The sequence below is a fragment of the Babylonia areolata genome, chromosome 6 (assembly GCF_041734735.1).
Source record: "Babylonia areolata isolate BAREFJ2019XMU chromosome 6, ASM4173473v1, whole genome shotgun sequence".
Taxonomy (NCBI): Eukaryota; Metazoa; Mollusca; class Gastropoda; order Neogastropoda; family Buccinidae; genus Babylonia; species Babylonia areolata.
In genome coordinates this window covers 25,342,651-25,367,966 of record NC_134881.1, presented here as the reverse complement: position 1 = coordinate 25,367,966, position 25,316 = coordinate 25,342,651, and the positions used below count along the sequence as shown (strand labels likewise).

General features: G+C 38.9%; 2 protein-coding genes across 4 annotated transcripts in view; one reads left to right on the top strand and one right to left on the bottom strand.

Moving 5' to 3' along the window:
- LOC143282868 (USP6 N-terminal-like protein) overlaps window positions 1-17,019 on the bottom strand; it is a 44,217-nt gene extending 27,198 nt beyond the window's left edge. Inside the window, exons 1-3 of one of the 3 annotated variants that reach the window (XM_076588728.1) lie at window positions 16,989-17,019; window positions 15,103-15,167; window positions 12,897-12,976 (exon numbers count right to left, since the gene is read on the bottom strand). In XM_076588728.1, the coding sequence (XP_076444843.1) occupies window positions 12,897-12,976; window positions 15,103-15,106 (84 nt within the window). In that variant the 5' untranslated portion in view covers window positions 15,107-15,167; window positions 16,989-17,019. Of the gene's footprint in view, window positions 1-56; window positions 190-12,896; window positions 12,977-15,102; window positions 15,168-16,826; window positions 16,910-16,988 lie in introns of those variants that run through there. The other 2 variants (XM_076588729.1, XM_076588730.1) reach the window with 2 other exon arrangements.
- A 1,444-nt stretch (window positions 17,020-18,463) lies between these two features.
- On the top strand, window positions 18,464-23,596 carry LOC143283333 (ubiquitin-like FUBI-ribosomal protein eS30 fusion protein). The gene is made up of 5 exons (XM_076589533.1): window positions 18,464-18,534; window positions 19,776-19,861; window positions 21,008-21,146; window positions 22,509-22,564; window positions 23,428-23,596. Exons 2-5 carry the CDS (start codon window positions 19,787-19,789, stop codon window positions 23,551-23,553), a joined length of 396 nt encoding a protein of 131 aa, XP_076445648.1. The 5' UTR covers window positions 18,464-18,534; window positions 19,776-19,786; the 3' UTR covers window positions 23,554-23,596.
- The last annotated feature ends 1,720 nt before the right edge of the window (window positions 23,597-25,316 follow it).

The following is a 25,316-nucleotide window of genomic DNA, read 5'->3' as shown; positions in this document are numbered from 1 at the left end:
TGCTTATGCCTGAACCCCCTTCGTGTGTATACGCAAGCAGATGATCAAATACTCACATTTAAGATCCTGTAATCCATGTCAGTGTTCGGTGGGTTATGAAAACAAGAACATACCCAGTATGCGCACACCCCAAAAAACGGAGTAAGGCTGCTTACATGGCTAGGTAAAAACGGTCATACATGTAAAAGCCCACTCGTGTACATAAGAGTGAATGTGGGAGCTGCAGCCCACAAACGAAGAAGAAGAACAATGAACTGGAAGTGTGCCATTGTGTAAACAACAGGAAAGTTTTCAGGATAAAAATGTACACAAATCCATGCATGCTTGAGTGCAAGTGGCTGTGTTTGTCAAGTGCATGTGCCCAAGTTCATCTCTCTATGTGTGTGTGTCCATGAGAGCAACAAATTACTTCAGACAACACATTCCAAAGATATGCATGTGTTATCATTGGCTTTGCTTATTAGTTGAGCACACAGTATTCACTGCATGATCAAAAGAAAATAATGTTACACATATGCATAAATATACAACGCCTGGGAAATGGGATCACAATGCATCCATGTGTTCATCATTAACCTTGATCTTCTTCTTTAAATATCTTTATTCCTATTATCATCACTATTACCAATATGATCACCAATATCTATTATCATTATTAGTACTATTATTCACTGAATCTTTCAATAATCTTTCAATGAAGTTGGAATATTGTCAAATACAATGTCAACTCTCTTCTTCTATCCCTCACTCTCCATTCTACATTAGACAGAAATCCCCAAAGGTTTAAACAATCACAAAACACAAAAAACAATGAAAAACAAACAAGTACACTCTGTTAAACAATATCATTCACACATTTGTTTCCTTATAGCAAAACAATATAAGAAAGAAAGTGGTATCATCCACTGATAATAATTATGATGAGGTGTGAGCATCAATATCAATACAACAAGAGATCTCAAGCGTGAACAGCGAATGATGTGAAAATGACATTGCGGAAATGTAATCACATCCAAACAGGATAAGACCCCAGTTAAGAATCCGCCTTTAATGGGATTATTCAGATCCTTCTTCTCTCCGTTTTACTCACTCTGACATGGGGAAGCTTCAGTAAGGACTAGTCATTGTCAAGAGGCCAAGTGACTAACACTGAGAAACACATCACCACCCATTTCCTATCATCATGAAGGACTAGGCAGTAGACTTCCCTTCCATTTAATTATCCCACACACACACTGGAATGCCCTTTCTTGCAGTCACACAACTTAGAATTGAACACACATGAACCAACACACACACATGCACACATCCTCATCCAACACACACACACACACACACACACACACACACACACACACACACACAGAGGAGCAAGCAAATGTGATGCAAAACAGATTACCAACAACTGGCACATAACCACACCCAGTTTCAAACAATAAGAGGTGAATAAAGTACAGTAAATATAACAACAAAAGACTGGAAAAAAGTTGTCTAATTATACTATTTTTTTTCCAGAACACACACACACAAACACACACACACACACACACACCAGTGAGTCTGTAAATCATTGATCAATCAGACCCAAACGGCTGCTTTTCCAATTGATCCTATTCTTTTCCAATTGATCCTACTTTTTTTCCCCAATTGATTCTATTTGTCAGTATAATGAGAAGAGACTTATCACTCTCTCTTTGCAAGAAATATCGTTAGCTGGTTAACTGGAGGGTTCACTGGCTGGTTATAGTGTGGTATGTCAGCCAGCTAACGATATGGTGGTTGGATGGCAGATGGGATCGTTTCGTAAAACATGTCATCAAGATGCTGTCAGCTTATCCTACATGGTGACAGTAATGACATGCTCCAACCACTTCGTGCAACCTCACGCACCACAAACTGCATGCATAGTTCTTTGATGAATAACCTTCAAACACACACACACACACACACACACACACACACACACACACACACACACACACAGAATAACACATACACAACAACATCAACTGCATACACATGTCCAGAAGAATAACCACGCACACACACACACAAACACACACACACACGCCCCATGCTGCATGACACAGGTTTTGTTGACTGTTTTAGTTTGCTTTATTTACTTGATTAAACTAGAACAGATCTGGCCCCAACAGCATCAAAACAAAGATGACGTCAGAATCAGTGAAAGTGCTGTATCTGACTGATCAGAAATGTGAACATCTGGTGTACACAGACATTGATGTGTGATGTGGTGCGCGCGCCGGTGTGTGTGTGTGTGTGTGTGTGTGTGTGTGTGTGCGCGCGCGCGCGCGAGCCCATAGTAAATCCTTAGCAAACCCCATTTGTGCTTATATTTCTGTTGGCTGAACTGTTCTTGCTTTCAGAAGCAGATCTAAAAATGAAAGACTGATGTAGACCATGTTCCACTTTTCTTTTCTTTTTTTTTTTTCTTTCTGAGGAAAGAAAATGGTGTGAAGTGTCTTAGCATAGTTCATTTCAGTTATTCAAAGAGGTGTCACTGTATTCGGACAAATCCATATATACACTATACCACATCTGCTATGCAGATGCCTGACCAGCAGTGTAACCGAACGCCTTCTCAGCATAATTACAATTATGTGATAGGACAAGCAGGAGAGATTAGGAGCTGAGGAAAAGTGAAAATGCTTGCAAAGGAAAAAGAAAAGAAACAACAATAAGTAAGTGAATCTGTTATGGAATGTTGAGTCACAAGCAAGAATGTCATAATGAAGTAAGGGAAACGAGTGGAACATTCTGTCCACCAGAACACTGCAGTCTTCTAGCTAATGATAATCAAAGGCAAAAGGTGTCACTGCACACCGGTTATTATATCAGCCTTCCTTGACACATCATTAACAAAACATGCTTTGGTTTCTGCTTTTCAGCTTAAAACAGTCTCATGTGTTTGGTTTGTGAAGGCTGAATGTCTCGATTGAATACTGTTATAATTCATATGCTTCTTTCTTTCTTCATCTCTTTATATTTGTATCTTTTTCATCCCGCACCTCTCTCTCCCTCTATCTATCTATCTATCTATCTATCTGTGTACACACACACACACACACACACACACATCGCAGAGGCATTTTGAAATCGTAATTTCTGTGAGTGTGTGCGCGCGTGTGTGTGTGTGCTTGTGTGTTTGTGTGGTTTTTTTTATGTGTGTATCTGTCTATATGGATGTGCAAGCTCTCTTTTTTTACTATTTTAGTCTCTCTTTTTCCTCTTGTTGAACTGTGTTTCTTATCCAAGCCAAACAAACCCAGCCTGACCCAAAGTAAAAAACATCCACAGAACCCAACCAGCAGGGAGGAAAAAAACACACACACATGAATAAGCACGCTCAAAACACCAAAAGGTGGAGATTAAATCTTTTTAATCAGATTAATCAGCTATCCCTGAAACACCTCACAGCTTGATCACAGCAGAGAAGAGTGGGCATACCTTAGGTAATTAACCACTTCAATGCTGATCTTTGATGAAATGAAATCAGCGTGATATAACTCTTAGGTGTATTTACAATTTGTCCTGTACTTTCAAATGGGTGGTGTTCTTGATTTTTTTTTTTTTTTTTTTTTTTTTTTTTTTTTTTTTACTGAACAAAAGTATACAATCATGAGAGGATTAAATCCAAATACAGAAATGTGAGTGACATAGTGACCTATAGCTCAAGCCTCATCTCAGTGAGGTGACAAGCCCTTCACTGACAGCAGTCATTCTCATGAACAACCGTCACGCGGTTGAAGAAAAGGTTGGAAGCAAAGTGCAGTCAACATGAACTGATGAAGTCAAGCAAAGTGCAGTCAACATGAAGTCAAGCAAAGTGCAGTCAACAGTCAACATGAAGTCAAGCAAAGTGCAGTCAACATGAAGTCAAGCAAAGTGCAGTCAACATGAAGTCAAGCAAAGTGCAGTCAACATGAAGTCATAGTCAACATGAAGTCAAGCAAAGTGTAGTCAACATGAAGTCAAGCAAAGTGTAGTAAACATGAAATCATAGTCAACATGAAGTCAAGCAAAGTGTAGTCAACATGAAGTCAAGCAAAGTGTAGTCAACATGAAGTCAAAGTCAACATGAAGTCAAGCAAAGTGTAGTCAACACGAAGTCAAGCAAAGTGTAGTCAGCATGAAGTCAAAGTCAACATGAAGTCAAGCAAAGTGCAGTCAACATGAAGTCAAGCGAAGTGCAGTCAACATGAAGTCACAGTCAACATGAAGTCAAGCAAAGTGTTGTCAACATGAAGTCAAGCAAAGTGCAGTCAACATGAAGTCAAGCAAACTGTAGTCCGGGGGGGTAAACAAAGACTTGCCACACAAACGCACACCACATTCCAAACTTCACAGGTGGGGACCGAAAAAATGTCCTACCCATAAAGAGGGCGCAGCACTCCCTTCCATTTACACAGTTGTCACTTCTAAGAATATTGTGTTACTATGAGAATGTACATGCATTCACACACACACACACACGCACACACACACACACATCTAATATCACTCAAAGTGAAAAGACGTTAAATTAAAGAAAGAACACACACACACACACACACACACACACACACACACACACACTATGATCAGCAGCCCTCATCTGACCACAATTTTCTGACCCAAACAAACCAAAACAACATATTTATATATCGGGATATGTAAACAAAATAATGAGGTTTCCATATTCCACTCAGCTGTAAAGCTGACCCTGATACCATCAAAATGCTACTATGCCTTTTCCTTCCCCAATGCTTTGCTGAGTCACCTCTCTCTCTGTGTGTCTGTCTCTGTCTCTCTCTCTCACAGTGTACTTAACATACATCAGGAAAATTCAATCCAGTCTTTGGCAAAGTATATTGCCGAAGCATATAATTTTCGAGAAAAAAAAAACATCACTCACTGTTGTTCTTTAAGAAACTGACTTCGTAAACTGGATGGTCGAAATTATGTAGATTCCTTATCAATGGATTTCAAAAATGGTATGTTTTGAATTGTCGTTCAAAAATGGTATGTTTTAAATAGCCATTCCATCTTTTTTTTTTAGAATAGTCGTTCCATATTTTTTTAGAACTATTTTGTTGTTGTTTTGATTGTACCCCCATGTCATTAGGGCTGATAAGCTATTGACATTAAAACAGTTCTGAGTTCTCTCTCTCTCACACACACACACACACACACACACACACACACACACACTTCCCATCCCCCACACACATCCACACCCACAGACCATATACTTATCTCTTTGGAGATCTACCTTATCTTTCATATTCTGAGACCTTATCTCTTGAATTCTGATATCTCCTTCTACCTAATCTTTCAAATTCTGATATCCTAGTTTCAAAAACAAAACAGATAGGCAGAAAGACATGAATAAAAAAATAAATAAATAAAAAAAGGAAGACAGACATGAGAAGAGAGAGAGGGGGGTGAGGGGGGAATTCAAAAAGAAACAAAGAAAAAATATCAGAAAGAATGAGAGAGAGAGAGAGATGGACAGACAGAGAGAGGAGATGGACAGAGAGTGAGAGAGAGAAAAGAGAGAGAGATGGACAGAGATGGACAGAGAGAGTCAAAGACAGAGAAAGACAGAGAGAGAGAGAGAGACAGAGACAGAGACAGAGAGAGAACAAAGCACAGGAAACTATGGAAAGTGACACCACAAACATCCAAGGGACGGGAGAGACAGCCAGGAGCGTGTCTGTTTATCCCCATCCTCTGACATTTCAGGGTCACTGTCTGCGGGGCCTATGATGATAGGCGGTATCCCTAATGGGTGAAGCACTGAACATGACTCAATCGGAAAACACTTGTTTCGACATTCACATCACTATGTTGACATTTCTATCGTCCTGCTACACAAAACGCTGGACAGCCCACGGAAGGAAGCAATTTGTTTGTGATTTTATTGTTCTGTTGTGTGTGTGTGTGTGTGTGTGTGTGTGTGTGTGTGTGTGTGTGTTGAGGACTGTATGTGTGTGTGGATGTGGGTGAGTGTGTGTGGATGGGTGTGTGTGTGTGTGTGTGTGTGTGTGTGTGTGTGTGTCAGTGTGTGTGGGTGTGTCTGGGTTACCGGTATCTGTCTGCACACACATTTGTGTCAAAATGAGCATGCACTGGGAAGGGGATGGTGGGTGTGTTTCTGGGTATGTGTCGGTGCATGAATGTAAGTGTGTCTGTGTCTCTGTGTATGCATATGCGCACATATGTGCATGCATGTGTGTGCCTGTACATGTGCTTGTATCCGAGTATTGTGCATACATGTACTCAATCCTCATGTGCATATGTGTGTGAAGCAATACAAGCAATACACTTTAGGGTATTTCCCTTCCCCTTTTAATCTCAGAGCTATAATTCATAAAGAAATTATGGCTTTGCACTTTGTGTTACAAAAAACAGGAAAAATAACTGACTAACTGTTCAGTGTAAAACTACATGAAAGGGAAACAAGGATACACTGTAATTGTAAGCTATGTTATTCTTAGCACAAAAATAAATGGTGAAATAACCTCACACTGTTTCTTGGTGATCTATCATATCAGAAGTCCTGAGATTCTGATTCAGTTATTATTTCACAGAGCATGCACAGCACCCATAAAAGAAGAACATTCTGTGTCAATCAACAGCTCACTACTCTGTAAATTACTAAATAATTTGAAGTTTGCATTTCACTTTTTTTTCTTTTTTCTACAGTAAAAATGGGGAGAAAGAGGGGGAAATAAATTAGAAGAGAGACAGAGACAGAGTGTGTGTGTGTGTGTGTGTGTGTGCGCGCGCGCGCGCGCGCGCACATGTGTGCATGCATTTCAGCATTTGTGCAGGCAATGAACTGCAATGTCTTTGTATGTGCACACAGTGTGAACAAATGTCAAAGGCCCCAACCTTGACCAAACACCTTAAAAGTAAAGGATAGCTCTGTGTAAGTGATAGTTCCACCATTCCCCTACTCATTTCCATGAATTAATTGCAAACCTCAAGCCTGAAATACAAGCACTATAAACACAGCCTACCTTCCAATTTCAAGGCAAGTCTGAACTGTAAATGTAATGCTCTACTAATATTTTTTTTTTCCACAGAAAGGGATATCTGCCCCCTATATTATACTCATTATACTCATTATTTCACAATGTAATATTTCAAACACGAGAACCATCTGTCCTAAGGCCCTGACCTACGAAACTACTACTATAATTTTTTTTTAAGTACCACAGTCTTATCAAGGCACTTAAGCTCACAAAATTAAAAGTCTAAGGTTATACACTACAGAACATCAGAACCTCAAGCCATTCTGCCCCCATTCACTGTCTTAACTCTCAAATTGCCACCAAATGTGTGAAGGTACACCAGGCACCAAGGGCTCCACACAGCCAGCCAAAGATCTGGTGGGCAATCAATGGTACATGGCCCATCACCAATGGCACCACCTGTCTCTGGTCCATGTAATGGCAACACGCGTTTGTGGATAACACCACAGACAGAATGCTTTACAGTCCTCACATTATCACAGCCAATACTGAGTGTGTGTGTGACAACTCTCTCCTCCACTCACCTCTCCCCCTCACACACAATGTACACACACTCTTGTCTACACATACACCGTGCAGTATGCACTGAAGCAGATACACACATGCACAAGAACTGTTCTTAAATAATGTACATACAGTTCATACATGAACACACACAAGTATACATATATGTGTGAACATCCCCCCCCCCACACACACACACACACCCTCCCCTCTGCCCACAAACACACAGAGGGTATAGTACAGACTCTCTCCAACCCCACCCTCCACACCCACTTCCCCTTCCCCCACTCTCTCAGGCAGTGATCTCTGTAGCCTTTTGACATTCTCTCTCCCATGACAGGGCGCCCTACTTGGGGCCCCTACTTGTGATAAGGTGATGAACCCTCTGTCTTGACAACACTTAACCCCTGATTGCACCACTTTCCGCCAACCTGCCTGCAATGGTGTTCTCTTGGCAGATGAAGAGGGCCTTCTGGCAAAGCTCCATTTAGAAAGAAGCATGTGGCTAGTGGTTGTAATACTGTTTTATGCACTTGTGAAAGGAAGGTTTGCCCCTCAAGTGTGAAACATCATTGCACTGGACATGTACCTTTAAATCAGAGCCCCTCAAGTGTGAAACATTATTGCACTGGACATTATATTTAAATCTGAGCATTTGTGCAGAATTGCTTTAGATGATATCTCAGCCAGACTGCTAAGATGTGAGCACCTTTACCAGATAATGGAAGTATCAGTCTGCTGTGCATTTACAAAGCACTGTATCTTTCAATATATAGCTGTAAATGTACCCGCTGATGAATGATGGATGAATAAAGATGTATTGTATTGTATTGTATTGTATTGTATTGTATTGTATTGTATTGTATCATATTATATTCTGGGTGCTGGAGAGAAGGCCTTCCATGTGCCAGTTTAAAGGAGAAATCTCTGCATTTGGACAAATCCATTACCCTACAGCACATCTGCTGGGCGGAAGCCTGGCCATTAGCAATACCCAACATGATAGTCTGGCCTTGAGTGCATGCATATACATTTGTGTACCTGTCAGAGTGATTTTCTTAAACTGAATTTTGGCATTTATGTTGCCATAAGTTCTTTTTCAGAGTGCAAAGAGTGTGCTGCAAATGGGAGATAAATTAATCAGAAACATCTGAGCAGTGGTCCATTCACTGTCCATTGACATCTGAATCTATGTCTTGTTACCCAATGAATGGTTCATTCAAGGTGGTTATAAATCAGAAACATCTGAGGCAGCTCTACATACCATTAAATCTGGTGTGAAGAAGAGGGTATGTACCCTTAACCACCCAAAAACAGATAATAGATGCCATCTTTTTTCTGTGATTCTTCATTCATGCTTTCATTAAAAAGTCTGAACACAAGCAGGTTTGTTCTGTTTGAGCAAGGAATGTAGATAAGGCAGGAGCAACACTTAAGCAGCCAGACATATCTGGCACCCTTTCCCTTCCACCACACTGGAAGTATTGTAGTGTATTGTTTTACTCCTTTGTCACAACAGGTTTCTATGTGAAATTTGGGCTGTTCTCCACCTCCACAGGGAGAGTGTGTGGCTGCAATGCAGCGCCACCCCTTTTTTTTCTGCCTGCAAATGTATTTGTTTTCTATCAAAGAGGATTTTTCTATATAGTTTTGTCAGGGAAAGTCCTTTGTTACCACGAGTTCTTTTATGTGTGCAAAGTGCATGCTATGCACGGGACCTTGGTTTATCGTCTCATCTGAATGACAGGTACTGTCTTGAAATATATTAAAAAATCAGTCACTGAACATTTATTTGAAGAGTCTTGAATTGTCCTCTCATGACCAGTCATTGTGGGGGCTGGTCACAGGTTTTAAAATCCACAACTGTTCAGATTTTATCAAGTCATGTTTGGTAGGATGCAAGTTGTTCACAGACATTGTTGTTTTGATCTGTACAGCCTGAATGTTACATCCTACTGCACTGTGTGAAAAATTCATTTGGCTGACGTTCACAAACATTGTTGTAGAGATTTGCACAGCCTGAATTTAACATCCTGTATCATGGTGTATTCAATTCATTTGGCTCATTACCATGTCCAACATCCTCATGACAGAAGACCAGGACTCTAAAGGGCATGCAAGTGGTGCAGCCTGCCTTAGAAAATAGCAGTGCTTCTCCCCTTTAGCATGACTGCTGTACACCAACTTGCTCAGCATGACAGAACTTTTTGCTTGCAAATATGGTCAAAGGCTTTTTTCTTCTTTTTTTTCACCATCAACATCAGTATGAAACCTCTGTTTATAATCATTCATTTACTAAAGTTTACTTTCGATTTGCACTTTCAATGTGCAACTCCTACACACACTATTCATACACAAATTATTCTCTTGTCACAATTTTGGTGTATACAAACTTACAAACTGCTTTTTTCATAGTATCAATCAAATATGAAAAAATTAGTTAAAATTTCAGTTAACATATTTAAGCCAGTTAAAGTAAGTTAATATATTTAAACAAGCTGATTTCTAATAAACAGAACAAAAAGCAAGAGAAGAAACATTGAACAGATACTTTATACTTTAGTGTTCATATTGTATCTGTTGTGACAGCAGGAAGGAAAGAAACCACTTGATACATCCTTATTTAAACACACATCCGAGGTCAACAAATATTCTCATTGTATTCTTCTTCTTTTTTCTGTAATGCATGAGATGACGTTTAACAACAATCACTGACTTTCCAAACAATGTGTTTGGAAACACTTACTCACTTTGCAAAACCTTTCCCACCTATTCTTCCTTTTTTTTTCTTTTTTAATTTAACAAAACCTTGTTTTCAGCTTTGGCTGTCCATGACTGCAATTTCAATGTGAAAAACAACATGCTTTTCTTAAACCGTTGCATTAATAGGAGGTAGGGGTGTTTGAGGGGGTTAGTGTCCAAGACTTTGTGCATTTCTCACTGGTACAAAAGTGTCAATTCCAGATTGTCCCATCCCCCAACATATTTCAAGCTACACACACACACACACACACACACACACACACACACACACACACATGTATGCTCGCATGCACCCAGATACACAAAAGTGGCTGAGAGAAAGAAAGATGGGAAACTGAGAGAAAGGGAGAGAGTGAAGGCAATATCAGAACAGGTATTAAGATATGGAATAGGCTGATTTGCTGCAGAGGAGTATTATTTTGCCATATATCAATGCTTGGAAAGTAATATAAAGTATGTTACTTGTTACTGTGAACTTATTAGTATTGTGTAATTTCAGACCTGCAATAATTTCACAGCATTTAACTGATTTAAAAAAGCACTGATGCACAATAATAACATTATGAATTATTTTCATATGATCAGGATACACAATGTAAAAGTATGCTTTGTCACATCATACATGTGCTTCATATTTTGTGTTTCATAGTAATGACTAATGGTGACTAAAAATACCAACCAGAGTGACAAACAAGATGACTGTGCCAAGCACCTGCAAGATAATATGTGTATGAGTGGACCAACAGAGGAGTGTGTCACCCACAGGTGTAACAAACGCATGGGACAGATGCATGGCAGCTTAGAAACATGTCACCCACAAGTGTCAAAAACCAAAAAACCCACAGGATAGATGCATGGCATATGAGAAACATGTCACCAACGGGTGTAAAAAAAAAAACAACCAACAACCACAGGACAGATGCTTGGCATATGAGAAACATGTCACCAACAGGTGTAAAAAAAAAACAAAAAAACCCACAGGATAGATGCTTGGCATATGAGAAACATGTCACCAACGGGTGTAAAAAAAACAACAAACCCACAGGATAGATGCTTGGCATATGAGAAACATGTCACCAACGGGTGTAAAAAAACAACAACCAACAACCACAGGACAGATGCTTGGCATATGAGAAACATGTCACCAACGGGTGTAAAAAAAAACACCAAACCCACAGGACAGATGCATGGCATATGAGAAAGTTGTCACCAACAGGTGTAAAAAAACAACAACCAACAACCACAGGATAGATGCTTGGCATATGTGAAACATGTCACCAATTGGTGTATAAAAAAAAAAAAAAAAAAAAAAAAAAAAAAAAAACCCACAGGATAGATGCTTGGCATATGAGAAATATGTCACCCACAGGTGTAAGAAAAAAACAAAAAAACAGGATAGATGCTTGTCATATGAGAAACATGTCTTCACAGGTGTAAAAAACATGGGACAGATGCTTGGCATAGCTCTAAAAGCTCCACACATCTCCTTTTTCTGATCTCATTTCCTTTAAGTTGAACACAACGACAAATATAAATTATGGGTTCCAAATTTCAGACATAGTGCAACATCAGGAACTTAATAAAGGTTTGTCAAAGGTTGAAAACATTAGCTGATTCAGGAACCAAAGCTCAGTTTTAATAATTAAAACCATGCATAAAAATCTTGTATCAGTTGCATATTCTCTGTATTTTTTCTGCAAAACATGATTAATTTAAATGTTAGGTCATAGAATCATGTCAAGACTGCAAATCACAAAGAAGAAAGAACACGCTTCACCACAGAAACCAGTAACTTACAGTGTAAGACTACACTTCGCCACGGAAACCAATACCTTACACTGTAAAAACACACTTCACCACAGAAACCAGTAAATTACACTGCAAGAACACACAACGCCACAAAAAAACACACCAAAAAGCAAAAAAAAGTGTCCTGTAAGAAAAAACTATGCCACAGAAAGCAATAACTTACACTGCAAGAACAAACTATGCCACAGAAACCAATAACTTACATTACAGGAACACCTACCCATCTTGTGTGCTTTATCACAATAATTCCTTCTCACTGTCTTTATCCAGTAAGTGAGTAACCATTCTGTACAGTTTGGCAGTTACGTGTAACAAAAAATAATGTGTTTACTTGAGTTTTTCAGACATATGATATGGATTTAAATGAAGCAGTAGGGATTTCTAACATCAGCAACTGCTTTAGAACTGACTGCAAAAAATAATACCAATTAAAAAGATATAAATAAGGCATCACTATGCAACCAGTTTTGTGTTGATAATCAATTGTATAGATTTAAATCTTAATGGAAATTAATACAATCAATAAAAAAAAAAACATTAACAAAACAAACGAAAACAAGCATACAAAAAACCAAACCGAAACTGGTTTATACAACACTCAACATTTTGCCATGTTCTGTTGTACTGAACAGCGTTGTACATTTGTTTTTATTGTAACTGTCAGTGTCATTGTCCTGCTGCTCTCCACCCTCTAGTGTTTGATATACACTGCAACATTTGCACACAGGTTCCATGCAGACACACACAGAGGAAAAGGTCACTGAATGCAGCATTACTGACCTTGTCGTATTTGGCAACAATGTCCGCCCTCTCTTTGGCTGCTCTCTGAATTTCTTCCAATTCTGTCAATGTACTGCTGGCTGATACCCCATGGAACAAAACAAAATTCTTATCAGAATACTGATCTCAAACAAAATATCAAGTTTTTTTTTGTTTTCGTTTTTTAAATAAGATGTACAAACTGCTGAAAACGTTTCATTATTTACACAAAAATTCCAACACTGTAATCAGATGTTTCAAAACAAAATTTGTCTTAAATAAGTAAGGTGTACAAACTGATGAGAACATATCACAATTTACACAGAAGTTTCAAAACTGTTATTAGAAATTCTTTCAATTCTTATTAATTTAATGGAAAACCAATCAAACAGCAGAATAATTCAGTTTCATGTTAACTTTTGTCCATTCTAAAATTTCATATAAAATCCAATGCTATATATATGCTTGCAACAAAGTAGTGATACTGAAGGATGTCCTGAAAACATAAGAATCCAAGCTCTGGGCCAAGCTGGCTGTAAATTAGTTTTTTCATCAACCAAACTTTTTCTTCATACTGTAAATGTATGATGTCTCCTCATCAATTCTGAATGAAACAGAAGTAGTAGCAATAGTAGCAATTCTGGTGGCGCTGGTACCTGTAACACCAATTTGCTAGCAGCACTAATGGCAGTTGAGTCAGAGGTGCAGCAAAACTGATGTTGGACAGCAGTGAGAAAAGAAAAGAGACCAAGAGACTTAAAAGTGTCTTTGAAGAAATGTAGTGATTTTAGAGATGCACTCTGTGTGTGTGTGTGTGTGTGTGTGTTTGTGTGTGTGTGTCTGTGTGTGTGTGTGTGTCTGTGTGTGTGTACATGTGTGTGTGTGTGTACATTATTATGTGTGTGTGTGTTCTGTGTGCATGCATGTGCTCACATGAGTGTGAGTGTGTGTGTGTGTGCTTATGCTCACACATGTAAAAGAACCCAAGGCAACAAAACAGTTGTCCCTGGCAAAATCACCTAGAAAAATCCACTTTGATGGTAAATTAAACAAACATAAAGACAGGAAAACAAAAATTGAAAGAAGGTGGAAGCACTATAGTGACACTCTCCCCAGGGAGAACAGCCTAAATTTCACAATATATATCTCATGTGATGAAAATGATACAATGCAATTCCCAGGCAGCTGACCTACACACTACCAACTTGGCTTCTGGCTCAACTGGAACCCACACATCTACCAATCTTCTGACAACTGAAGGCTTCTTAGTGCGACATCTGTGCATATAATTTCACTAAAAATCGGTCAACAGTCACAAGCACAAACACAAATCTGACAACCCATTCGTTCCACACTGTGATCTACATATGTCGCCTTTTTGTCTGCAAACATGTCGATAATTTCTCCTTTAGAGATAAAGTATTCTTGTACCTTGAGACACATCATTTTCGATGGATTTTTAAATGCAGCATCACTGACTTACGCAAGATGCACCGATACCAATCCAGAAATGTGTCAGGAACTGCTGTCTATCCAGACCAACTTACAGTAATCGACTGGAAAAAGTATTGGTGATACATAATAATAATGGGCATTTATCATTTTTTATGGCGCTTTATCTTACCAAAGCCCTAAGTGCTCACAAAAACAAAAATACATATAGGACAAGTATACTGGGACGAAACAGCACAGGCATCAATGATCAAGGGACAGTCACCACTTCCACCACGATTTTGCCATTCTCTTATCACGCACACAGCAGACGCACATGCAGAAGAGACACACAAACTGGAGAGGAATGAAATAGAGATGCCAATCAGGATGTGAAGAGTAGTTTTAAGAGAAGATCTGAAGGATGACAGAGAAACCGAACTGCACAGGGAAAGAGGGAGCTTATTCCATGAGGACAGGGCCTGGAAAGAGAATGAGTGTTGGCCCGCAGTCTTGGTATTAAAGTGTGGGATACAGAGAAGGTGAATGTCAGATGAGGAGCGCAACTGTCACGATGGAGTGTACAGATGTAGAAGATCATTAAGATAGGAAGAAGCAAGACCATTCAGGGATTTAAAACACAGCAGAGACAGTTTATATTCAATTCATTTCTCGACATTAGGAAGAAGTCCGCAGAACTGATACTGTTACAGGAAAAATTATGTACATTGCACCATGAATTAATTTGCACTGGCTGCTCACATCCATTCAAGTTTAAAATAATAAATATACTCACTCATGTTGAATTTGCAGTGACATTCTCTCCCACGTTCTTCAAGAGTGTATCTTCACACCATAATGCTGGAAATAAAAATTACATCATAAATATCACTCATGTTTCATGCAATTCAATTGTATCTATACAATTATTTGGCTTTTATTTAGAGGGGGTGCGGGGAGGCTGCTTGGTGGGAGGGGAGGTTGGAAAGGTTGGTATGGAAGGTCAGGGGTGGAAGGGCTTCACCACTGCTGACATCATCAAAAAAATATTATGAAGTTCTCACATTGAAAAGCTCAATGAAGACAAAGAACACGTGAACTCAAACTACAAAAGCTTTGGCATGAGCCATTCAAACACACCCACTCTACATCAGATGGCGATCTTTTTTGGATGAAAAGGGGAGAAATCTGGTCATCCAGACCAGAGTAAGTTAATATGATGATCAACTTTGAAGGCAGACCTAATCTGGATCTTGATAATGAGATTTATAAATTATTAAATATATTACATTACATATATTAGGTATGTTTGGAGATGAAGCAGGAACATCATCTTTCAGACTTACTCGTAGCCTCATAGTTTATAAATATATTACACTATTAGGTACGTTTGGAGATGAAGCAGGAACATCATCTTTCAGACTTACTCATAGCCTCATAACCATGTGTCCTCCGCTGTATACTACTGTACTACTAGTAGAAAAACTAGATTACTATCACATGTTTTTACACTACAGGTAGTTGACTGTCAACTATCAACTTGACAATAAGTCAGTATAGATTTCATCTAAAATCTGAAGATGTATTATGTTGCAATGACAGACTAGTAAGAAATGAACAAAGAAAGTTCTTTATTCTTGGCTACTAGTACTAGTATTACCCTCAAATCAGCACATCAATAAAAGTTACAACAAACCAGACTGAACCCCAAAGTTAATTTGGTGAAGTTTTATAGAATTAAATAATGAGAATGCAAGATTATAACAATACAGTGTTTAATCAATGCAACATAATTCACTTTCATGGGATGTCTGAGTTCAGCTGAAAAAAGCACTGTACCAGATTCAAAATAGCAAAAACTAAAATACTGCATAATGACAAACCATACCACTGTCACACTCAGTGAGTCAGTCTATCCACTATACTGCATCAAAGCAATTTATGGTTTGTGTGAAAGTTATACAAATCAAAACTTTTCTTCCACATCTATAAAATACTCTCGGAAAGTCAAATGTAACAAATCTAACGGTTGAAATAACTAAAATACTTTGAGTTTGAGACCTTCGAGAAAATGCCAACATGACCAACAATTTAACTGTAAAGCGAATGGCGGGGAGTTGAGAAAGTTATTCTTGCAACCTACATCCCACACTACAACATGAGAATAAAAAAAAAACAATACTTAGCCTCGAATTTTATTCTGTCAGTACAGCATCAAAGAAATAGAATGTAATATTCCGAAGAACGTTTAATCGGTGAGACAATTTCACTTTCAGGTGAGGTCTGAGTTCGGCTGAAACAAGCAGTAGTGTTCTAAAAACTGAGTGCGTACGTTTAACAGTCTTTTTGTTAGAGTCTGCAGTACATCACAGCGCTCAGTTTGTGTTATCTGCAAATTAAAATTTCCTACCGTTCGAGATCAACAGCATATTCACGGGAAACACAGGTTACAACCTCACAAAGCATCGCAATCGTGATACTGTAACATTGTTTTGAAAAAGATTTTTCATGCAAACTTACAAAAAACTGCCATTGGAATGACAACTAACAAAGGTTTTTGGATAAGCAAATACCAGCATGACTGGCAAAACACTGCTGTAGAAAGTCTACACTATCTAACTACCGACACCTTCGTGACAGCTAAAGAAAGATGTGAAAGAAATAACCCAATATCAGACCCACCTGTACTCCAGCGAACACCTACAGGTCACGTGACCAAATGTGGGGCATTATCCACAGAAATGTCAATATCGCAGTTATTTCCCCTGGACTTTTTATCTTTATTTTCGCGATTCTTTCCCTTTACAGCGGAAGCAAAAATTTATGTCTTATGACCACAACAGAGACAATTGCACACGTTCGCATGCGACTGTCTTTATGTGTGTGTGTGTGTGTGTGTGTGTGTGTGTGTGTGTGTGTGTGTGTTGGGGGTAGGGTGTGTGTATGTCAAAGTTGTGGGTTTGTGGGTATTGTAGGAACGACGGAACTGATGTAGGAATGTGCCCGCGTGTGCCATGATCCTCGGTGATACGGACTGAGTGTGTAGATGTGGGTGTGTGCGTGTGTCTGTGTCTGTGTGTACGCGCGCGGGGTGCGCACGTGTGTTGGTTGCCCATTACTGAACAGGAACATTTGTGATAATGTGTAATACTGACTCACTATACTATACTATACTATACTATACTATACTATACTATACTAGTGACTCCGGCACAGTATACTCAGTATACTATACTATGCTGATGTTCTGTGGAAGCTGTGATTTGTAGAAATGTGTGTGTGTGGAGGGGGAGTGGGCGCACGCGTGTGTCACAGTGTGTGTCAGTGTGTGTGTGTGTGTCTGTGCCGGTGTGTCTGTGTGTGTGTCACGGTGTCAGTGTGCCAGTGTGCCAGTCAGTGTGTCAACTTGAGTTCATTTACACTTGTTTTCATGTTTATTTATTTATCAATTGCTTCATTATGGTCATTAATATTATTGCATTTTTATGTCATTTATCCTTTTTTTTTTCTTTTTTTTTTTTTTTACCTTTTTCAACAATTCATCTGATTTAATTACGGCATATCTATTCAGTTACTTTTATGTCTTATTTTACTTCATTTCTTTTTCGGTATTTTCCCTCCTGGCCTGACTAAGCGCGTTGCATTACGCTGTTGGTCAGGCATCTACTCAGTTATGTCAGTGTAGCCCGGCGGCCGCGGCGACTATTACTGACTGCCGGGGTATCCGGGGATTCAGGTTGTCCCCGCGGTGGACTGACGCAGTGACGCCTCCTTGAGTAACTGAACGTAATTAACCGGGTGAAATGTGTTCGTCCAAAGCATATCATTGTATAAGTTAGGATACGTTACTAATGCAACTAAGATTAATAGCATATTGTGTTCAATAACGTCCACTTCGTACAGCCTAAACCGAGCTTGGAAATGGTCAGTGGGGCCTATTCAAGTTCTTTTTTGAGACATGTCCAGGGTCAACATGCTGACCATTGGCCAAAAAAGTTCCAACTACCACCACATAGACAGCTGGTGCTGCTGCTGCTAGCAACACCACTTATAGTATGACTGCTACCAGAGATCGTGGACATTTGTTTCCTATCATTGCAATTTGTTCTTTTATTGGATTTGTGCAAAAATACATTTGAGCGCCGAATGACTACCCATAGTTCAATGCGCTTTCTTTCTTTACGAACTTCCGTGCAGTTGGTCCACACGTGCAGTGCGAAGTGTTAAGGTATTTTTGTGGTTTTTTGTGGTTATAGATTGTGTTAAGCTAACTGATTGCATGTTTCATACTTTTTTGACATCATAATTCATAGTTTTGTTAAAAGTTTTGGGCGGCTAAACTGAATAGGCAGCGGGAAAAAAGAAACCGAATCGGAACACAGTAAGCCGTGCCATTTTGTTCTTGTCTGCAGTATTTATACCGTCATATTCACTTGTTGCCAGTAGATCCACAGTTTTCCCCCTCAAGACGGAATGAACAGTGTTCACAATATAACAAGGCGTGGACGTTCACTCCGTTAGTTACATAGAGGAGTGGAGGGGAAGAAATGTGGATATTGTCCACAAGTGTACACCAAATGAAAATTTTTTCTTTTCTTTTTTTCTTTAATTTGCAAAATAGTAACTTTGTCGAATCTTTATTGCTGATGATAAGACAATCTCAGTCCTTTTGGGTCTTTAGCCTGTGCAACCCTCGCAGCCTGGCTGCATCATTGGGGAAGGGTGCTTCACTTCAGGCACAAATTTATAACAATCGCTCAACCAATAGCTACTGAACGTAAATTTATATAATGTCGTGATAGGGGTTCAAAACCACATTCTCCTCGTCCTGGTCTTCAGCCCACAATGTCAGTCCCATTATAGCAGGTTAACAAACTCAGATTTCCAGTTGGAAAAACCACTAGGCAACCATGTGTTTGTTCTGGATTGTCCATGTGTTCTGTGTGGCTTGTTCAGGATTAAAGAGGCTATGCCAGTCTTGAATAAAAGCTTATTTCAATATTTGTGTTTGCACATTTCTTCTGTCTTTGCTGCTGTGTGCACATGTCAAATGATTGGTATAAGGACAAGCCCGACGCTTCCTTTTTGAGGAAGTGTCTGGGTTTGTTCCAATGTACTTTTAATTACCTGTGTGCTAGCTGAATCAGTAGCATAAGCAGTACTGACTTGAAGTTGTGTACTTTGTCAATGGAGAGAGTCAGCACTCTTTACTATTTGTTAATCATTTCATCTCCTAGCCTTATTGTTTGATAATTAAGAAGCTCAAATCGCTGGAAGTGGGAATAAAATGCAAACCTTCTTTGAAAATTTCCTGAGGTTGGTTAAACTTTTAAAAGAAAGGAATGAAGTGAGACATTGCTTTAAGCTATTAGAGTTAATCATCTTGTCTGTGAAATTTCGGTTGTAGTTCAGTTGTGACATGTATTGATGTAATATATGTTTGTGTGTGTGTGTATACTTTGTTTTCAGAACCAGCAATCATGCAGCTGTTTGTGCAAGCTCAGCAACTTTATACATTGAACCTTGAAGGAACAGAAACTGTTCAAGATGTTAAGGTCAGTAAAGTGTTGTCTTGTTGTTGGGTTTTTTTCTCGATCATAGTCAATCACTGTATGGAAAAGGTGACATGTTTAATATTTAGAACTTATGACAGTCACATGTTCTTATAAAAATTAAAAAAAATCATGAAAATTTGTATGGGTACTACTGCTAGTGATTGTGATTAGTCTGAATTCAGCTGGTTTAATGAAGTTTAAGGTAGGATAGTCTCCCAGATGAATAGGAGGAAATTAGATTAGGTAGACATACCTGAATATAAGGTTAATTTGTAATTTCTACTTTACTAAAGTGTCAGTAGCTATGAACAAACTATAAATGAAAATTTGGACATTACTATCAGTTTTGCTCACAGAACTGGTACAGGTGTGTGATTAACAAAGTGGAATTTTCTTTCTAGCATTCTGTGTGATGAGTGCTACAAAGTAGAAATGACAAATAACCAGCTGAACAAAGGTTTAACAACATTCAGTCTCTCATGCATGAACTGGTGAGAGAAGGCATTTGAACTAGTTGAAGGGATACAATTCATATCTTTGGATTGTCGTGTTAGCGTGTTGCACCAACTTGAGTTGTTTCCCATTATCTTCAAGATATGAATAACTGGGAAAAATCAGATAGTGTCATACTTATACATACAGCAGGGCATACAGTAGTGATAGACCAGGTTTTGTTTCTGTTTTTTCTCAAATTCTGCAATAACTTAATGTTAGCTGTGTATTCATATTGATTTTTTTATGAAGGTTTTTACTCTGAAACTTTCTGACTACTGGGGCTGAACTTGTAGAGTAAGACTAAGAGGGTGAGTGGGAAGAAAGTGTATGTGTGTGTTTCCTGCCTGTTAACAAGTGTTTCATTCGGAAGATGAAGAATGATATTAATGTTCCTCTTGACAAGGTAGGTAGTAGATAACCTGGTGTGTGTTCGTTAAAACTGTTAGGTTAACTTCTATCCATTTCTGTTTTGTTACTGGCTATGATTGAAGAGCAGGAGAATGTGGATATTTGTTGTTCATTAGTTGAAGCTTTTTTATGTTAATTGTAACTTTTTTTCTGTTTACTGACAGGCTCTGACTGCAGAGCTAGAGAATGTGGCAGCTAGCTAAAGCTTTAATGTAAACTTGGAATTTTTTTGTTTTCTGACAGGCTCTGATTGAAGAGCAGGAGAATGTGTCAGCAGAGGAGCTGGCCGTGTATTTCCAAGGCCAGCCCCTGGAAGACACCACCAGTCTGTCTGACTTTGACAGCCTCAACTCTCTGCATGTGGAGGTCCGCATGCTGGGAGGTCAGTTAACGTTTCTTCTTCATTTATTACACCTGCATTTTTGTTTTTGTTTTACCCTGCTGCATTCAGTTATGCTTTCCGGTTTTCTTTTTTGGGGGGAAGCCTACATAGTTAATGTGTTATTAATAGAAAAGAAAGAAATCTTCATTTTTTTGGTGAAGTTTAGTATGTTCATGTGTCATTGATTTAGAAAGAATATATATATTTAAATCAGTAATTTATGACTGAATCAGTGAATAAATTTGTTTGGATAAGTGCCCCAGCTGATGAAAGTGAAGTGTACAAAACTGGTGATGAATTAAGCTTGCCTGCACTGATTTAGTGATTGCCACTGAATAGTGTTTTCTTTGTGCCCCTACTTAATTCAAGAACAAGCTGTTACACAAGTGTTCAGCACAGGCAGTTTAATTTGCCCTGTGGAAGTTCTGTAACCCAGGAAAAAGGGTATGGATATAAATGAATGTGGCAGATGAGCAGGCAGTGCTCAGAGCTATCGCTGTTCACTTTTTCAGCGTTAAATGAGGTATGCTGCTTTTGCACATCATTTTTACTTGGTGGATTGGAAATAACAAAATGAGAAGTAGCTCACTCTAAAGAGCGGAATATAAGCTTTGCAATGACTCCAAACACAATATGCTTTCTTACATGGCGTTTTTTGCGGCATTGGTTAAATTATAAAGAAAAAGGGAAGGGTAGGCTGAAACATGATCGCAGGAAATCATTAAATTTGAATTAAATTCCCCGTAAAGAAAACAGGGACTTATTACAAAAAAATTGTCAATTTTTACTGAAAAATTAGCATGTCTGAGTTGCAATATTTTTCCTGACAGCACATTGTCAGCAAATGAATATACTCTGGCACACTGGCAGTGCGAGCAGGATGGGAATGGGAAACACACACAAACATGAACACACATTAATCAAAAGATATACACACACACACATGCACACAGACGACACTCACCCCTTCATTCTATGGAAAAGCTAATGTTTTTAGAGTAAATAAGAAATGTGTAAAACAGTTCCAAGCTGCACTTAGTGACCATAAGCAGGAAAGCCATTTATTTATTTAAGTTCCTGTACTCTAAATATGATCACTGCAGGAAATGTGTGGAGTCTATGAAAGCATGATAAAAGGGAAGGGTCAGTATAATAAATGTACGCCTCACACTAACATGGAACTAAGGCAGTGCCCAGCATTTGCAATGGGGCCAGAAGTACTGCGAAATCTGATTCGCTGGCAGGTGTTGTGCGTGGTGGGAATGTCTGGCATTTGACCCTGAATGCTGCTCAACTAAAGAGTAGGATTTTTTTGTTTTGTTTGGATAAGCAACAGTGGTTACAGAATGTCTTCTCTTACAGGCAAGGTGCACGGTTCCCTGGCACGTGCCGGCAAAGTGAGAGGCCAAACACCCAAGGTATGTTGATGAGGTTGAACAGGTGTTTGATAAAAGAAAGAAAGTAATGAATAATTTCTTTTATTGAAAAAAGCATAACAACAGTGACAACAAAATAGAAAAACAGCATGTTTTGAAATATTCAGCCTTATAAATTTTGGTGATAAGGCCTTCTTGTGGAATCACAGCAGGTCAGCTGGACAATGTCCGAAGACCCATTTATGTTTGATGCTGGTTAGGAAATGTGGAGAGAGAAAAAATACAGACTGTTATTATCTTGTGTCTCGGTGGTAATTTATATGATTTTTTTCAACAAACTTTTGATTACTGTTTTTTAGTGCTAGTTTATTGTAATCCACTCAGCCTCTGTGGATTTGTGTGTGTGTTTAGTGTCTTTTTTCGGTACATATTTTGTGACAGCCCTTCCTTGTGGTGTGTGTGTGTGTGTTTTCATGAGGCACATAACTGAAACAAGTCAGATAATCCTTCCATATGTGATATTGTAATCTGCCAACTTCTTACTTGTTTTTTAACTTTAATTTCTGTAAAGAGGAGTGGAATGGCATGTATACAAATGGTCAGTTCACAGCACAAGTAATTTTCATGGTCTCATTCAATTTAATAACATTAAAAGTTTCTTAATTTGTCACCCCGTCCGAAAGGATTTACCTGTGTGCAAGTTCAAGGGGGGAACATTTAGCATTATTGCTTTAAAATCAGATAATAATATGTGCATTTGTGAAGGAACAAAGTTGATCTCTTAAAATGCCCAATGCTTATGGCCTTTGTTTTCTTGTTCTTCAGTCTTCGTGTGTTTGTGAGAGAGGAAAGCAAAATGAGACTTCTGAGTTACTGATGATGATCTGTTGTTTTTTTATGAACAGGTGGAGGCCCAGGAGAAAAAGAAGAAGAAGACCGGGCGTGCCAAGCGACGCATCCAGTACAACCGTCGCTTTGTGAATGTCGTGGCCACCTTTGGCCGCAAGAAGGGACCCAATGCCCGCTCATAGACTTATTTCCTCAGTAGGATTTTCAATAAAGAATTGAAGTCTGCCTTGTGGCGTTAAGTTGATTTTGTTTGGGTACTGTCTTTCCACTTTGATTATGTGTTGTGGTGTTTGTGTCCATCTTGATTGATTGTCATGTTTATTTTATTTTATATGTTGTGATGGAATAAACATTGTAAATGGTAGACTTTGGTTGAACTTTAGAGGCAAAGCCTTCATTAGTTATCTCACATGTGGTTCCTGCTGATTAAAAAAACCAAAGGAATGGGTAGTGTCAAGGGCTGGCATTGGTCCTTGCTTGATATGGTGACAGGTAACAGTTGGTATCTTGCTAACAGTTTCTCACACAGTCACTCATAAAACGGCCAATGGAAAATTGGATAGGTAAGGTTTACAGCTTCTCACCTGTTGATACAGATTCCCACAAATTAAAGTATCAAGCCTGCAGAAGAAACTGGAATGTTAACTGATCAGATAAATCTGAGTGTCCTGAACAAACAGGTTGTGGTGTAGAAAATTTATACTTGGCTGGGGACACCTCAACCTCACTTACACCAACATGTTTCATGGCCTTGCATGGGCATTCTGTTGACTATCACTTTTAAGGTGACATTGACACAAGGGGTCACAAGATGCACATAAGTATCAAAATGTCATTGAAAGTAACTAAGGTGGTTTCTTTCTTTTGTCATAATAAATACTGGCTATAAAGTGTTCTTTATACTTAACTCAGCATTGGACCTGCATGCATTTTGTATAGTTCTATGTTTATAAAGACAAGTTCTAAAAGATGGGATGAATATGTGCAGTACATATTTATAACAACATTGATAAACAAGAAACAGATTAGGTTCAATATACTCAGTAAAGAGAGCTCTGGACATGTATGTTTAGTTAAGTCATTCATAAAACTAAATGCAAATTAGGTCAAATACCAGTTGAGGCCTCTGGACATGTAGGCTCTATTTTTGTTGAATTAGTCATTAAACGGAATATAAATTAGGTCCTATCCGCCCAATATACTCAGTAAAGAGGGCTCCGGACATGTATATTTTTCGTGACATTTACTGAACAAGGTAATTCGGTCCGATATAGTTAAGAGAGCTGTGGGCATGCACACCATTTTAGTTAATTGAAATTGGGTCTACTACACTAACTGAAGAGGGCTTTGGGCCCTGAACACGGAACATAAGATGGAGCAACAGGCCAGTTTCTCAGTCAAAACTGAAGTCCGCCGCCTTTGTCCTCATTCTTCATCCTTTGCACATCTTGCCCGAGATCAAGAACGATGCAGTCCTAACTGATGCGGGAATTTAGCAATTGTACGAGACAACTGATGGAATTCGGTCACAAATGGTTGCCGTTAGTGTAACTGTTGCACAGAGTCATGTACGCAGGACCTTCTCCACTAGTCATGAGTTTGAGTGGACAGAAGCCACCGGTATACGAAATCTTGGGTAGAAAGTGGGGTGGGGATGAATAGGAGGTGAAGGGGAAGATGTCGGATGGCAACGAGACAAATTAGGAAGAGGAGAAGAGGGTGGAGGAGAAAGTGAAGGCCTTAAGGAGTATGGCAAGGGGATGAGATCATAAGAGGAGGGGGAGAAGGGGTTGGGCGAGGGTAGAAGGAGTATCCTATGTTTTGGCCTTGTCATGATTCGGCGAGCTTTGCGGAGAGTAGTCTGTCATTTTTGTTGTTGTTTTTGACAAATCACGAAGTGGAATTTCACTGCAAGTGGTATTTGATAATCTTCCAGAATTATTAG

Excerpts from the sequence above, each read along its gene's own strand:
- LOC143283333 (XM_076589533.1), top strand. The coding sequence starts at position 19,787 with ATGCAGCTGTTTGTGCAAGCTCAGCAACTTTATACATTGAACCTTGAA. Across the intron at positions 19,862-21,007 it reads AAACTGTTCAAGATGTTAAG|GCTCTGATTGAAGAGCAGGA; the intron begins GTCAGTAAAGTG and ends GTTTTCTGACAG. Across the intron at positions 21,147-22,508 it reads GGAGGTCCGCATGCTGGGAG|GCAAGGTGCACGGTTCCCTG; the intron begins GTCAGTTAACGT and ends CTTCTCTTACAG.